This window comes from Pecten maximus, chromosome 14 (genome assembly GCF_902652985.1).
Source record: "Pecten maximus chromosome 14, xPecMax1.1, whole genome shotgun sequence".
NCBI classification, from domain to species: Eukaryota; Metazoa; Mollusca; class Bivalvia; order Pectinida; family Pectinidae; genus Pecten; species Pecten maximus.
The window spans coordinates 35884776-35903529 of NC_047028.1; the positions used below are offsets into that span (position 1 = coordinate 35884776).

General features: G+C 35.5%; 1 protein-coding gene across 1 annotated transcript; it reads left to right on the forward strand.

Annotated features, from left to right (window-relative positions):
• The first annotated feature begins 4142 nt into the window (after positions 1–4142).
• Positions 4143–17112, forward strand: LOC117342474 (kyphoscoliosis peptidase-like). The gene is made up of 5 exons (XM_033904640.1): positions 4143–4451; positions 11596–11974; positions 14448–14563; positions 14949–15074; positions 15660–17112. Exons 2-5 carry the CDS (start codon positions 11618–11620, stop codon positions 16960–16962), a joined length of 1902 nt encoding a protein of 633 aa, XP_033760531.1. The 5' UTR covers positions 4143–4451; positions 11596–11617; the 3' UTR covers positions 16963–17112.
• The last annotated feature ends 1642 nt before the right edge of the window (positions 17113–18754 follow it).

Genomic DNA, 18754 nt, shown 5'->3' on the forward strand with positions numbered 1-18754 from the left:
CGTGAGATGATATAATTTAAGTGCCTACATGTGTTATGTAGGCTTGCAAATGCATGTTATATACATGTATGAATATCTATAAAACAACATTAATAATAATTACAAGTTCTCTTTTTCATATGAAATAATTACAAAATACCACTGCATTGAAGAATCTTGAATACAATAACGATTGAATTAACTCTGAAGTCCTCGAGTTCGTATGAGGATAAGTCATAATTGACGATACCCCCAAGAAGAACATGGAGAAGATGGTAATTTGACAACGTGTTAAGGTAACATACAAAATCGATATCTTTTATAGTACAGAGAACACACCACAGTTGGTCACGCAAAGACTCTGTATGAGAGCATTCAAGCACGCTATGTAAGATTACATCATTGTAAATTAAACCACAATATTGACACAAAAATACATTTTCGTCATCTCGCATTTCAACACAAAGTTTAACAATTTGTTTAAAACATGAACTGTACTGGGGGAAATGTAGAGCTAATTTCCATATTGAATATGGTTGTATTTTATTATGCAAGAGACCGAAACGAGAAAATTCTTTATCAGTTTTCATTATTTCACATAGATTAAACTCCTCACAATTTCTTTCATGGTCATTCACTAATCGTTTCCATTGGCATCTGTTTGGGAACAAGCCACTCTTCAAGAATTCACCAAGAACATAATTCAAATTATATTTTGTCAAAATATTGACAATGTCGGGAATAAAACCTCTGGAGAAAGTACACAGTTTGTAATCAAATATGCGCTTTATAAAAAATTTGCGCGTCAAAACTCCAACATCCATGGAACATATTCTACCAAGGAATAGTAATTTTTTCACACTGATATATACTTCTATTGAACACCAACCGATCAATGACGTACACATGTCTGTTCTTGTTCTTACATTAAAACCCTGAATTGATTTTACAATGAAGTTCTGTGCTTTTTCAAGCATGTACATTTCATTTTTCTTTAACTGCCACAATTCGCAACCATAGAGTGCGGAAGGATATACTTTACATTTAATAATTTTAGCAATGGTTAAAGGATTGAGGGCACATTGGTGTGCTCCGGAACGAATTAAGGACATTACACCATATTTTAATTTGGAGCAGGCACGTTCTGTACGTTCGACATTGTTGTTTCTATTGTTTAATAAAACACAACATACTCAAATGTTACCAATAAGTGGATTATACTTTTATTGTCCAATAGATTTGGCCCTGTTGCAGGATAAGGAACTATAAGATATAAGTAGCTACATGTATAATTTTATGCAGTACTTTATATAGGAAAAAATACACATTGATTACAGTTTATTATTTTGTTGTTATTTATGATGCGCAATGTACCTGTTTATAAGTATTTATATTTAAATATACAGTACTTTATATGAAAACAAAATATTGTTTAAAAGCTATTAATGTTTAATATTAAAAGTAATAAGATGTATTTTCATTTGATGTTGTACAATTCAAAATATATGTCAGCATTTAAATTTTGTTTACCTACTATCTATGTTTATGTAAAGAGAATTCCGGTCGTTATCCAAGCTGATGTTAATTAATTACTATGGGGGGAGGGTGGAGGATTATAGGTGACCATTGGTCAATTATGATCCAAGCTGCTGCTGATGATTAGAGGTCTCTATTATGTTGTTGACCATTGGTCAATTATGATCCAAGCTGCTGCTGATGATTAAGTGGAGGACGTCTGGTTTAATGAGCTAGAGGAGCTGGAGGATGCTGACTTACCCGTGGACACCCTACCCTTCACCGACTATGTTGTATCCCAGTGGATGGAAGGAGACCGACAGACCTGGAACCACTACGCAACAGAAGGACACCGGACCACCAACAACCTGGAAGCTTGGCACGGGAAGCTGAAGAAGAAAGTCCGTCATTCCCACCCCAACATATACACAATCATCAGAGTGTTCCAGGAGATTCAGGCGAGCAACGAGATCGACAGGATACAGAAGGACGCAGGAGGACCAACCAGGCCAAGATGCAAGAAGTACAGAAACATAGACCGCCGACTGACGCAACTGAAGGAACGCCTGGAGAACAACACATTGAGCCTGATGGAGTATGCTGATGCAGCTTCACACCTTCTGCACCTGGAGTAGATTTTGACTCTATGTACTTGATATACATGCATGCACAGATACATGCATATAAAGATAGAGAGATATATCTTTTTTCTGAAATGTTACGTAAATTGTATTATATTATGCAAGTGTAATGAAAAAATGCAATATGTTACTGCTAATGTATTACTAGTGCTTAATGTATAATGTGCTATATATGTTTGTAAATATGGTATGTATCTAATATTATATATATGTGTGAATATGATGTCCTTTTTTAACTGAAGAATGTAATATAAAATGTATGAAAAATGTTTTTAGTATATATATTATAATGTATTACCACTGTGCTTCCACTCAATTCAGACTCAATGAACCTACCACAGTTAATATAACTCGAGTCATTTTTCAATGAACTATATCAAGTCCGGCGTAGGAATACATTTGTTGAGCTTAGACTATAACTTAGTGTTATTTTCCCTACTTCTCAGGTACATAAATATACCTCTCTTTTTGCCCACTTTTTAGCACAGGTAAATCATACAGGTAAACACAGGTAAAATTATTATAGAACTGACTTTAATTGGTTTTCCATTGTTCTCCTATGTATACACTTTTCTTTGTTCTAAAAAAAGTGGGCAAATGGAGAACACACCAGTACAACCTCTGTCACTCTTAAAGAGGCCGATACGGAAGAGCACCGTGCCGGGGATATGAGGCACTCATCCGGAATCAGTTTCACACAACTATCCCACCGTGACGTCATAGATAGATGACGTCACTTTTAAGAGCAGCATCAGTTAACTTGTCTAACGGCATTTCGTATTTCCTCATCAAAATAAAAAATGATTCATTTACACTAATAACGGTTAACTATGGTGTTATACGTGGGGCCGCGGTGGCTGAGTGGTTAAGGTGTCCCAACACTTTACCCCTAGCCCTCCACCTCTGGGTTGCGAGTTCGAAACCTACGTGGGGCAGTTGCCAGGTATTGACTGTAGGCCGGTGGTTTTTCTCCGGGTACTCCGACTTTACTCCACCTCCAAAACCTGGCACGTCCTTAAATGACCCTGGCGGTTAATAGGACGTTAAACAAAAACAAACCAAATAAATGTATCAAATCTGTTTTATCTCTTAACTGACCCATTCTGTCATGTCTTACGGCATGAACTCAATTCTGACGTCATCAATAAATTCACTACGTCATTGAATTATCTCGATAATAATAATGCATAAAAAGCGTACCTCCCGAGTTAATTTCAACTTCTTTATTGACTGTGGGTCATACGCATGGCCCATAAGTACATATTAATAACAACACAATACATATTATTGGTACATAACAGCAATACACATACAAAGTCGGGTCGACTTATAGAAATAAATCTGAGAGTTTAGGCGTAATTTCTCTGGATAAGCGATAAATGTAATCCTACACTCATAAAAACGTTAAGTGGAATTAATCAAACAAACTCAGTAATTTGATATGTCACGATTCGAACCATTCCTTTAAGAGGAATGCAGTATACCCTTTTTATCAAGATCGAGTAATTCAAAAATCCATTTGGCACATTTGACAATAACACAATTGAGTATATTTAGGTGCATGTAAGCACTGAAGAATGTAATTTCGTTTATTACTTACCTGTACATGATGTTTATAAGAAGTTATAACTAATATCAAACTTTATACCTGGGACCAAAGACCAAATATTGAATGTCTATACCATGGGACTTGATATTGATCACTGACTCGTGACTGGAAGTACTAATTATATACCCGTGAAGTACAGTTTAAACTTCAGCGTTGTTCTGAGGTCATAATAGAATATATATATACAATAGACATATTGTATATCCTCTTAAGAGTACTGTCTAAACAGGTAACCGCTCTAGTAAGTACTATACGTATATTTTATGGTGTTTGAGTACCCGATCTGCATAATCAATAATAGAACAGAATGAACACGACCGGGTTAGTCAGGGTATCTATTGACCCCCGCACTTACTTAAAGGATTAAAGGGTGTTGTGCATTTTGAGTTCTAAGCGAACATTTTTCTTATATTCCAATTCCATACTATGACTTAATTCCAACAGGTAAATCCGCGGACTTGTACAGGTGTAAAAATTAAATGACTATACATGATTGCCGGCACATTCTGTGCTATTTATAACCGAGCTGGGAGAACCACGTTTTCGATCTATCTATTGTAGTTATATAGGCCTGACACTGTGAAGTACCATTATACTCTGTATGTTTTGGAGATAGTTGCTATTTGGAGATAAATGCCTGGCGTTATCACGTTTGACGAAGGACTGGTAGTGTTAAGAGTAGTGTAAGGAAAGAAACTAACCGACAGGTAAGTTTTTGTCTGTTTGTTTGTATTTGTTGTTTTTTCGTTAAATATTTATTTTATAAAATCCTATACGAAATGTCTTTATAATTCCTCGTGTGATATATAGGTTAACCATAATTCATTTCAGGTATATAGCTTAGTTTTACGTTTATCTTAAAACAGATACCTCTATATAGACCCTAATATATATTAAATTTCATGGAATAAGTCTACATACAAAACTTGAATTTAGATAAAACTCTGTCACTCTTAAATAAGATATTATTGACGATCTGTTTAATCTTAAGTTCAAATAAGGTTGTATATATATTTAAACATTAATCAGATTCCTCTATATAGATCCTAATATATATTAAATTTCATGGAATAAGTCTACATACAAAACTTGAATTTAGATAAAACTCTGTCACTCTTAAATAAGATATTATTGACGATCTGTTTAATCTTAAGTTCAAATAAGGTTGTATATATATTTAAATTTAAAACAGATACCTCTATATAGATCCTAATATACATTAAATTTCATGGAATAAGGCTACAAACAAAACTTGAATCTAGATAAAACTCTGTAACTCTTAGATAAGATATTATTGACGATCTTCTAAATCTTAAGTTCATATCGAGTTTTAAATTTGATTTAAAATCTCACAAAGATATAAAAAGAGTTTTCAACGCACACAACATATTCATGCGAATATATTGAATATATTGATGTATCCTTGTTCATCGACAAATCAATGACGTTTACTTAAAATAAATTTTCACGACAGTCCTACGATTTTATCCAACAAAAATGAAATGTGATTTAAACGACTATAAATGGCATCATGTGCGTGCCGTATACGTACTGACATAAACATTGTAGCGATATTTCACTGTCAAAATGTGTACCGTGCACCATCTATAGTCTAACTATTGTGATAAGATCTCTGCTATGTAGGGAATGTAAATATAAGCGTTGAAATGTCTTACTATGGCATTTGCAGTTGATATAAATGACAGACTGAACATGTACAAACAAACATAACATATTTTGTTAATCACAACTGGAATAAAGTATAAGAGATATATATCTATAACAAAAAAAAAAAATTGTTTCTAAATTATAGTAAAACCGAACTTATGTGAATCAACTAATTTTCACCACCATAGCAACATTAATTAATAAAAATAAATAAACAAACAAACAAAACATTGGCAGACAATCATGGTATATCTGTGTTGTGAGATTAAAGATCAGTCTTGACCACGCGTGCTCATATACACAGCTGACCACTGGTCACTTTAATACTGCATTAATCTAATTACTTGATTCGAATTCTCTATACTGATCCAATTCATTGCTGTAGGCGGACGATTTACATGGAAGCGCCAAAGTGACCATGACCACTGTACAACAATGTTTATTGATTTCGTATGTCCAGTGCTCACTGACCAGGCCGGAACTAAAGTGTTAAGACTCTTTAACGGCATGTTTGAATTGGGTATAATTGACACGTGAAATGGTCTTTAGAATGTAGACACTTGACATTTCTATATACATGCCAAGCGTGACCTATTTAGCTGTACATGTATACGTATCTACAATGTATTTAGCGCAAGAAATAATCTATAAGAACATATTTTATTGACATACAAAAAATGGCAAAGGAATTAGTCAGCAAGTTTTACCAACTTATAAACGCTTTCCCCTGTAATAGTAACAAAATGATAAACAATAACATAGTCACGTGATGGTATTTACAAATATTCAAAAATGTGATAAAGAAACGAAAATATAATGATTGACATATCAGAGAGAGAGAGAGGGGGGGGGGGGGGGGGGAGATAGGTACATATAAAGTTAAATGGCTTCAAGTAGAAAACAATAAATTATATATTTTATGGATGATTGGAGCATTTTGGGGTTTGGCGTATTGCAGTGATGAATGGATGGTAAAGGAAAAGTTTAGAGTAATCAAGAATGTGATCTCGAACGGTTATTGGGGCTTGTGTTCACATTCTATTTAAACGATAGAAGCGGTAGCGTGTCAGTTTATCCAATCGCAAATTCCTGACATAAAAAAAACCTGGTCTTTGATATAATTCAGCTAAATAATTAGTGTGTACATGCATGTACATATTGTATTGGTAATTTCGTGTCATTATATTATTGAAAAACTGTAACGCAAGAAATGAAAATGATTTCTTACATAGGACTCTAGAAACAGGAATTCATACGTTTACATGATTAGCGAGTCCCTGTGGTCACTGACAGAATTGCCAGCATTAATTTCAGTCATTTATCACAGGGATATGTAACACTATCGTATTTCAAGATGAAATCAATACAAATATGTCGAACCGGGGGCCCTGTGCTGTTCATCTTAACCTAAATCTATCTATCGATATATCGAACCGAGGTTCCTGTGTTACTTACCTGGACCCAGCTATCGAAAAGTTAATTACCTTTACAAATAACAGCTCATTCATCTCATATATTGTCAATAATAATGATAAGAACCAAACAAATATAAAACTAGAAAAGAAAATAAATTTTCAAAATATGCCATACGAGAACAGATAAATCAGAAACGTTGATCATTTTATATTTATTTTACAAAGAAAGTGTATTTTGAAAGCTGACGTAAAACAAATTTGCTAACCATGCTTTGTGGAACTCTATATCCCTGTCTACGGCATAATCAGCCCACATACTAGTATTTAAAGTTTAATAAGGTGCGTGCCCACCGTAAGTGGAAAACAATGTATTTTCCCACGACAGATCGTAAACCATAGATTGGTCTTAATTAACTGGGCTATCGGACAGGTCGATATTACAGAAAGGTAGCCCGAGTTTCCTCTGGCCCTGACACCATGTCTGGTGTAGGGCCAGAGCGCACTACTATATGAAAACGTGGAATTATCCGACACCGATTGGTGTCGCTAAGAATCTGGTGTAAATACAATAAAATCGGGTGTGACATAACACCTACCTTACTTATATAGATAAATGAGATATCTATTTACCCCAAAACACCCATTTAATCCCACTTAGGTGTTTTATTTCGACCGTATAGACCCTCGCTTTACGCTAGTCAAAATTTCAGGGTAGGTAGTAAATGGAAGCGTAGCTGTGTAAAAGGGGTACTGTTTAGAATATACTAAGATGCGATCTAATTTACTCCTCCCCTTTTCCAATTTCTACAAACTAGATAACAATTTGATATATGTAGAATTTAGACAAATATGGAGATTCACTTTCATAATATTCCGACTGAACTTTAAATATAAATATACATTTTATAATTAAATAATGTGTGATGTCGCCCCCGATACTCTAGGGTGGCCATGGGGTTACATTAACTATGGATAGTCGGGTGGCACAGGGGTAACAAACCTGTCTTTTACCTAGGCGATAGGGGTTCGATTCCCTGATCAGACGTGAACAGGTATGGGGTAACCTGGCCTGGCCACATAGGTTTCACCAGACCTTCCTGTTTTCCCCAATACTAAGATCCCTAGCTCGCGAGCTTCTATCCGGGGCAATATGCTGATTAAAATCAGATGATATAACTCGTTTCTCAATTGTTGTAAAATAATCAAAGTTTACATACGCCCATTTTCGCTCTCCGCACCCCTTTAATTTATCATGCCAATGTTAAAAACACATGACTAGCTACCTATTTGATTGTTGTTAGGAAAACACAGTTCAACACAGGAGCGACTACCTGGTTCAAAGACAGTTATCTCCATATTAGTTTTGTAGCAGAGGGACTTATCACGACTTTCCAACCCGCAGTCCATATCTTATTTATGAACCATGGGCTGGGGATTCATGCCAATCCCCTGTGATTTGAACCTCTGACGTATCGCGGATCGTATATTGTGCCCTGTTTGATTAATTTATGGATAGTCTTGTTTGTGGTTATGCCTTTCTTCGAGTTTGTTTGCTATAACATAAAAGTGAAGACACGGTTTGTACGTAAACTGATTATAAAGTTTCGATAAAAGCATTGGCTTTCACCTTACACAATGACAGGTCTTGTCAAAACAGTTATTTAAAGCTAAATGTGATACATACTATAATATGAGATAATTTATTGCAATATTGTATATATGTAAATATTTGAATTACTTAACTTGAAATAATCTTATAATGAAGATCATCAACACTGTGCATGTACGTCATTATAGCTAATTAGGTATAAAGTATATAAGTATTTTGCGTAACTTAAACGAAATGTATCATATGATTGTAATATTTATTATATATATCTCAAATTTGAGAAAAAAAAAAGAAAAATAAAATTAAAAAAAGTCTGTCTTCAAGAACTTTGACTTGAACGTAAAATATCGGGATGGATTAGATTAAACATGGTTTTTTTTTCTGTATAATCTTATCATACTGCACTTTCCATTGATTTCACTCATATTCACACGTTTTGACTTATATGCAGTGATGTTCGTTTTCCCAGATAGTTTAATCGACAGGTAGGCTAGTCGGGTAACTTAACCCCAGATATTGATCAGTATTAATTAAAGTATCGCAGTAAACGGAAGTCAGTGCCTGGTGAGGTTGTTTGTCAAGAGTCTCCAATACCATAGCGGTCGATCGGAGTAGAAAGTTCCCAAATCTACCTATTCAAATTGCTTTTAGCGAGACAAATATTTCCACGGTTCATTAATTGTGACGCGAGAAGATATTGATAGTGGAATACACGTTCTAATTTTAAAGCCAAATATCGAGTACCATACAGCTTTGGTTATCCAATTAAACACTTCATACAAATTTGTTCCAGGTCGCGTTTCTGTTTTGGTTTGTTTAATCTTGAAAGTTTATCCAGGCCCGATTTCGACATGAAAGTCAATAGAACTATCGCACCACTTTTCTCGCCATCTGTTTAAGTGTATGTTAGCAACGAGACGTTTATATCCATGTACATTATATTTGAACGTGCAAAAAGAAAAAGAAAAAAGAAAATAAAATGAAATAAGATTTCTTTTGACATGTTGACACGAAAGACCTTCACATGTACATGTACGTGATACTTTTTATTTATTTTTTTATTTTTTTAGTCTCTTTAATTCCGACTTATTTGTAATTACTAAATCAAGATCTTGGCAATCTACCAATATTTTTGACATATTATATAACAAATCTTCTTTAGAAATATTCAGTAATTTTTCAATAATATTTTCAACACGTTTACATGTATGTACATGTATCATTTAAAAAAAAAAAAAAAAAAGATTTTTAATTTTAAAAAAATTCATTATTTCTTTAAATTACCATGTCAAAGCTATTTTAAAAATATGAAATTCTTTTGTTGTAAAAGTGTTTTAACGACACATCTCTTATATACCTCGTATTGATAACGCCCCTTCTTGGTCGTCAGGAAGTCCGGGGTAGGCGATAACACAAGTACATAATAAAATACATGGCCCCACGTGGCTCTTCTCGGAATCTTGAAAATCATTTGAATCATAAATACATTTGATAAATGACTTGTCCAGATTAAGTAGCCCTTTGCCGATAACGTTTTGTTTATAGCGACACTAGTGCTGTTGATTATATCTATCAACAATATTTTATTTGTACGGAGAGTAAGTGAGACTCATTGGAACTATGGCGAAACCTATATACATGTAATATTGACAAGCTCGAGCTCTGTGTCGTTTGTTTGCATAGCTTGTCGCCCCGTGAACAGCAAGAATAATAGTGTCAAATTGTAGTAGTTGGTGGCTACCTCACTGAACAACATACGGGGGTCCCGTCGAATGCTATCCACAGCAATAAGGGTAAAGTGCCTTGCCCAAGGACACAGCCATGACGGCACAGACTGGCTGGTTTCTCAGCTTCCCGAGAAACACAAACGAAGAAACACAAACCGTCCCGACCGCCTGGGTAGGGTGTTTCAAACCACGCACCTCGGATCTTCATCTGAGATCACGTGGTCGACACTCGAACCGACGGATTTACTTTATCACGCCCCCTGAATTCCGTGTTATATACTGTACATTATTCATCATGACTTTCAATCATTAGTTTTATTGACGATAAGAAAATAATTAAATAATCCTCTAAAAGATATGAAATACACGGATATTGGATGCTGATTATCAGCTTAAATGATGCAGCAACATTTTCTGAGACGCCAATGACATCTTATCTCACATTTGACCGCATCAATAAAAATCTTTAAAAAAAAATCACACCTGTCTATACATGTAATACATGTATATATCTCGCAAGAAAACAAGAAAGGTGGCCTTTATACGCAGGTGCTTTTGTATAGAGGTCCTTTTACAAATGAATTGATAGACAAGTCATTACTATTCCATACTGTACATGTTAACTATTAACTTAATTTCACACTTTTAAAATGTTTGATAACAAAGCTTTTAATGATTTAATGACGAAATCATCGAATCTATAGCGAAAGAAATTTTACTGAACTCACACGCAATCGACAGGCAGTGCCCCAAAATGGCACCCATTCAAATATGGCGTTTCAAGGCTATAGTTTTATTAATAATTAACATGTTTTAACATTAATTAACATTTTTAGTAATTATATAAACGCACGGGAAAGGTGTATGTCCTTATATTTTTTTATATCAAAAGTTTCAGCCCAGACGAGGGGTTTAAAATGAATTAACCATGATTATATACATTCTGAAGGCTCGTGTCCATTCCAGATATGAATAGTCCTTACCTTCAATGGATTGGAATAGGTAGTTTACACACACATATATATATACAGCTGTCATTGGCGTTAATGTTTACCGTTATAATCCCTAGATGCTTTAGAGTATGTCTATGTTTGGTATACTGGACCAGGTGATATATTTATTCATTTTGTTTGTTTCGTCACATTGTTGCTGTTTTCTTCATGTGTTGGAATCTCAATAATGGAAACAATTTACTATCTCGCTTTTTTATTCTTGATCATTATCATTACTTCTGACTCACTGGTACAGTAGGTTTTTGGGGTTTGTCTGTTTGATAAACTTGCGCATTAGTTGGTTTATTAATAAGAAAAACTTGCTCATTGGTTGGTTTATGTAGGAGATAAACTTGCTCATTGGTTAATTATGGAGATAGTATGCTTGATATGGCACGTAAAGATCTTTCCCCGAATCATTGTTGGATTATTTTGTTTAGATGAGAAACAGCTGAGATCATCATGGGTTGTGGTTCGTCGACCGAGACCAAGCCGACGAAAAGTCGCGAGACACACGACACCGTCATCAGCGATGTCGATTTAGACGACAATTTTAACGAAAATTCGAAAAACAGAAATTTGGGAAACTCGTCCAAGACCTCTTCAAGCCCCGCCATTGTTGTAACTCCGGCTAAAGCAAACAAGCGTCAACCCTCCAAACCTCAGACAAAAAAGCAGAACACGACTCCTGTCGACGAGGGAATCGAACTCGAGGCTTTAGACGAGGAAGATTATCCACCACAGCCATGCAGATTGAAGAAGATTGAGATAGTACCGGATGTGAGCATGTTTAAAAACATCGACGACCATGTGGCCAAGGTAGGTATTTTGGTGGCCCTGAAAAGGTATCAGTTGGTATTCACAAGTTAATGTCACATTGTTGGTAATCGGGAAACAATCGGGGCCTTTCCGTCATATCTTTGGAAACTATTATTTTTTATATAAACTGACACATGCTGAAAGTCCCGATACTGATACATCAGCTCAAATAATATTGGACCAACACTGTATCACCCTGCGCCGTTTCGGACACCGTTTTTACTGACACATATACAGTTGTCTCAGATATTACATATCAGTAAGTGACCCTCATATATCAGTGCTTCAAATGGCTTTCATAAGTGGTCCGAATCTTTATTTCGTTACGCAACATTGACCGATGACTTTACATTGACCGATGATTGACCGATGACTTTACACTGACCGATGACTTTACACTGACCAGCCAACTTTACACTGACCAGCCAACTTTACACTGACCGACGACTTTACACTGACCGATGACTTTACATTGATCGAAGTCTTTACAGTGACCAGCCTACTTTACACTGACCAGCCGACTTTACACTGACCAGCCAACTTTACACTGACCGACGACTTTACACTGACCAGCCGACTTTACAATGACCAGCCGACTTTACACTGACCAGCCAACTTTACACTGACCGACGACTTTACACTGACCAGCCGACTTTACAATGACCAGCCGACTTTACACTGACCGATGACTTTACATTGACCGATGATTGACCGATGACTTTACATTGACCGATTACTTTACATTGACCAATGGCTTTACATTGACCGATGACTTTACACTGACCGATGACTTTACACTGACCGGTGACTTTACATTGACCGATGACTTTACATTGACCGATGACTTTACACTGACCGATGACTTTACACTGACCGATGACTTTACATTGACCGATGACTTTACATTCACCAATGATTGACCGATGACTTTACACTGACCGATGACTTTACTTTGACCGATGACTTTACACTGACCGATGACTTTACATTGACCGATGACTTTACACTGACCGATGACTTTACACTGACCGATGTCTTTATAGTTCGATGACTTTACATTGACCGATGACTTTACACTGACCGATGACTTTACATTGACCGATGACTTTACACTGACCGATGACTTTACACTGACCGATGTCTTTATAGTCCGATGACTTTACATTGACCGATGACTTTACACTGACCGATGACTTTACATTGACCAATGACTTTACATTGACCGATGACTTAACACTGACCGATGACTTAACACTGACCGGTGACTTTACATTGACCGATGACTTTACATTGACCGATGACTTTACACTGACCGGTGACTTTACTCTGACCGATGACTTTACACTGACCGATGACTTTACACTGACCGATGACTTTACATTGACCGATGACTTAACACTGACCGATGACTTAACACTGACCGGTGACTTTACACTGACCGATGACTTTACACTGACCGATGACTTTACATTGACCGATGACTTTACATTGACCGATGACTTTACACTGACCGATGACTTTACACTGACCGATGACTTTACCTTGACCGATGACTTAACATTGGCCGATGACTTTATAGTTCGATACTAAATCGCCGTTGGTGGTTCCTACAATATGTCGCCTCTTGCATTCATCGAAGACGCTAATCGCATTTGACATAATTACCTACTGAGGGTTCAAACAGACATCAATCCATGCCGCGCATGAATATATTTACTCACCGGAACTACTTGTAACTTACGTAAATAATCATGGCTCTATGAAAAAAGCCTAGGACTACGTCGTTTTTTTATGTTAATTAAAAAGTATAAAAAAGAAATTTTATACAATATTGTGAGACATATAATAAAAAGAATTTAACAGACTGTGTTTTATTTCGTATTATTTCAATACACTCTTTTGTTTGCCAATCTGCACGAGACAAATGAATTTTGAAAAAATAGGCTGTTCTATTTGTCGAACCCCATTGCCAAAGTCGCTGAATATTGGCATATTTTATGCTAATACAACTTTAATTTTCTAAAGAAAAAAAAAACAAAAAACACAACAACAACAAAAAAAAACCCAAATATGTCGAGAATGTAAATATAAGCATTAAACTGTCTTTTATCGATATCGACCATAGACACCAAATAAAGACAGTTTAATCCTTAATTATTGTTCTAGTAATAAACTCACAATGGCTCTGTAAGTCGAAACTGGGTCCAGTTTGGACATGCGTGGTGACACATTTTCTACGGCTCATTTACATATAGTGAGCGGAGCACCACATTAGAGAAGCTCTGTAATCAGTGGGTAGTTTACGTGTTTTTATTGCAGTTATAAAAAATTATAGTATTGATCCATTTCATCATTTAAGTATATATCATATCATTCCCTTTTTTAATTGATTTGATAATCAATATGTTACGAAAACTTAGAGAGGCTTTAAAATGCATTTTAGCTGTTAATTTATTTGTACATTCATTTGCAGACTCCAAAATCTGCCACAGCTTCTATCCCAGAGCTCGCAACATACCTCTGTCGGCCGGCAAAGAATCAGCTAGAAAAAGTACGGTCCATTTACCAATGGGTATCAAAAAATATCGAGTAAGTCTTGTTTATTGTTTAAGGTATATACGTTCAAAGACCATAGCACATTTAATAATTGATTTCATTTCTATAATGGTAAAATAGCATATTACCAGTTAAGATGTATTTATGACGCTGGGCAATTGCCTTCCCGAATACAGCGTCAAATGTCAATTGTAAAAGTTATTAAATGTCTCTTAGTCTCTTAAATGGGATATTGAATTGATTTGATTAACATGTCATATCATTGAACATGTGTAGAAAATACAGCAGTAACATAAAGGATATAAGATGGACATAAATAACAACAACATAAAACAAGGTTGGCGTTGATATTGCACAATTTTTGTATTTGATATTTCGTTTGGTCAAAAACGAATACATTGAGCATATTCTATCATAGTTATGACGTCGCTGGCTACCTCAATCTGGGTGGAGCCCAACGGAAGTCCTGCGATCCCGAGTCTGTTCTGCGCAACCGCAGTAGTGTATGTCAGGGTTATGCAGATCTGGTTTTGTCTCTGTGCAAGTAAGTTAGTCTCTCATTCGATAACTACTACATTTTTTTTTGTATGTAGTATTTTGTTCATTAGGTACATGAATGTCTGTTCAAATAACTTCTGAGTCAACGTTCAACCATGTTTTAACCCATTTTCTCATGGCATTTTGGCGATATTTGCTTTTATCATATTAAAAGTATCTGTAATTGTGTTATCGTACAACTCTGAAAGTAGTATTGCATACATTTTGTAATTAGATAAACAAATTGTAATCGATCATCACTTGGAAATCGATTGTCCCTCCGATGCGATAATCGATTCTATAATCGGATAGCTTCTCTGCTTAAGATATACCATATATGAAACTCTTTTGTTTTTTCTATATATTTTTTTTGTACAAACATTAAAAAATAACTCAGATTAAAAGTATTAATTGAATAGGTGTTGGTTAATGCACTAACAACAATAATAAAGCAACAGTTATAAAATCGATTTAACTATCGATAAACACAATCGATGATCGGATCGACACTGGTTCAAATACTGATTAATTATTTTCGATGATTAGTCCATTACTATCTGAAACCCTAAAATTCATTTATTTAATATTTCAGAGAGGCAGGTGTTCCGGTTAAGACTATATCAGGTTTTTCTAAGGGATATAGTTACAAGGCTGGCGTTGCCATAACAACAAATTCAGATACCAACCATGCCTGGAACGCAGTCTTCGTGAACAACGAATGGCGTCTTATCGATTGTACCTGGGACGCTGGACATGTAAGCGACAATAAATTTGAAAGGCACGAAGGAGAATTTTACTTCTTAACAGACCCGGATGTTTTTATCAACGACCATTTTCCGTATATTAAAAAGGATATGGCAATGAGTCAGCAATGGCAGTTGCTAGGCCAACCACGTGATTTACAGACTTTCAGCAAGTTGGTTAAGGTACACAAACATGCCGTTAGGTATGGTATTGAATTAACGTCACATAAGGAGGCAGTGATCACGGTCAACAAAGAAGCAGTTGTCAAATTTACTGCTAGAAGTAAACCTCTCGTCAAAGTAGGTGCCCGTCTCAGTGATACGGACGGAACATTGCATGATCAGTGCGTTTTCGTGAAGAAAGAAGGAGACACCGACTATTGTGTAACTGTCATACCTCAAAAACCAGGAAAGTACAACCTAAGTCTGTTTGGTAACCAGGGGGAACAGAAAACCTTAGACTGTCTGGTTAGTTACGTGGTGGACTGTAAAACTGTCGACAAGACAGCCAAACCATTCCCTGTTCATTTCGGTCTTTGGGGAGCAGAGCCTAATTACGCAGAATTCGGATTCGACAACGCTGTAGCACAAATGGCACGGTTTGAGTCAGATACAGGAGAATTAGAAATTCGCCTTCCGGTCACAGAGCCAGTTAAGGCTCTTGGGAAGCTGGCCTTCTCAGAAGACGAGGAAGGCGACGATCAATTTATCATGATGGAACAAGGTCAGAGCGAGCTCTTGATTCATGTACGAATGGACAAAGGTGGTTTTTACAAATTGCTCATATTTGCAAAAAAGGAAAACGGTTCATCTTACGAATTGGCGTTGCAGTGTCTCATAAATTGTAAAAATCCACTCAAACAATGTCAACCGTTCCCGAACGTCTTCCCTGAAGCTTTGGCAGGACGCATGACTCTAGTAGAACCAAAAACAAAATCACTTCCGTCAGAGACTGAAGTTCATTTCTGTCTTACCTCCTCTGTTATCGATATTGTTAGAGTGGGGCATACTAACTTTGAAAGGGGAGATAACAACACGTGGAATTTTGATGTGGTGACACCTTCAACGGGCGAAAATATGAACATGTTTGGGCGTATAAGTGATTCTGGGGATAGTTCCTACAAAGCACTTTACAAATTCAACATTGAATGATCGAACATGCAAATGTGATCATGTAGATAAAAATAAGAATGCAAGACCGGTATTGTTGCATGAATAAATCTCTGAAACGTCCAGGAAAACTCGATGGTAAAGGATCTTAGAAATTCCACTGTTCCCCTCTCCATATATGTATATTCTCTACAACAAAGAGTGATTAGAGTCGATACAAAATGGGTTGTTGCATATTTCTAAACTATTCGGAAGTCAACATCTTTACGCCATTATCACCTTTCAAAAATTTGAGCTTCTAATTTTTCTATCTTTTAAACCAAAACGCAAAACGCAAAAAAAAAAAAAAAAAAAAAAAAATTATTGCACCCATACGAAATTTTCTTTTTGTCTTTAGAACGTAATCTTATAATGTAATCAGAGATCAGTTTTTAAGGCTTTTAAGTCTTTATTTGTTGGCGTGGGTTAAATTTATTTGTATACATTTTTTATGCATTCCTGTGACAAGCAATGATATACTATCAAAGGTCTACCATCTCTTTAGAAGAAGTATAAGAGGGCAGAAAGGCCTAGCGGCAAAGTCTTTTCTCTTTGCTATTGATATACAACTTTAAAACAATACCCAAGCTAGTGATTCAGCCAAATGGCAAAACGACTTTCAGTTTTATCATTCCAAGGAACAAAGTTATCATATGTATGTAGGCAGGAGAAACAAATACTGTGTCCTTATTTTTATTATCTGACATGTTTTACGCTTATGTTCGAAAGAAACAAGAAGTCAAATGAAGACGCCGTATAATATTTCTGGTAGGATTTAATAGTTTTGAATGCCGTTTGCGAGTTGACAATCAGTTTTAGCTTATCTGTTCTTGTTGGGGAAGTAAAAGACCAGAGCCCTAAGTACCACACTACAGATTGTATTAAGGATCATCTCCATCGTAAATCTGATAAGTTTGTGGTTAGGGATGTTAGAACAAAATAAAACATACCGACAACCTAAATAATTAATCAAACAATCCCTACATGACTGAAATATGCTTCCATTAAGTATTTTTTAACAGCAAGCTCTGTTTCGTTTGCAAGATACGTTTGTACTGTAAACATTGTTTGACAATCATTTATTATTATAGAAACATTTCGCATATATATATATATTTGGCTTGTTATGAGACAAATATTTTCTTATAAGAAGGAAAATAATTTTTACTCGCTTAACCATTCTGTAACTGCTTTAGCTTGTAACTGAATTATTTAAAATATTGTCAACTGTAAATTTAAACGTGTTTAAATCAAGGCTTGTTCTGATATTTAATTTATTTCATGAAAATATCTCATAGCAATTCGCTATGTTTAAGTGTTTAGTCTTCCATATAATCATATGCAGAATATTACATTACCTTTCATTAAATGTTATTGATAAACTATTAGACTGAACAGCCGTTATACCTAAATTAAGATTTCTGCATAACTTTTACATTTATAGTAAATTATGTCTGGTAATAAAAAGGAATGTCAAATTCATTTGAAGTACATGTGAAGGTTTCAATGTAATTGATCGTGATCTTGGTTTATAGCTGGGATATTCAATATATGATATAATTATGATAAACGCGTTGTACAAAACCGGTTTCTGGTATTAACGACTATCCGGTTACGACGAGGTTTAGAAGTTCTGATTTGTTTAATTTATGTTAAGTGCGGAGATGTTTGCAAACATCAAGTCTCATATCGGCGTCATGATCAGAATATGGTAACATTTTTCACTGATAAGTGCTAATCAAACGAATATATTCACTAGCAGTGACAAGTCCTTAGAAGACTCAATTGAATAATT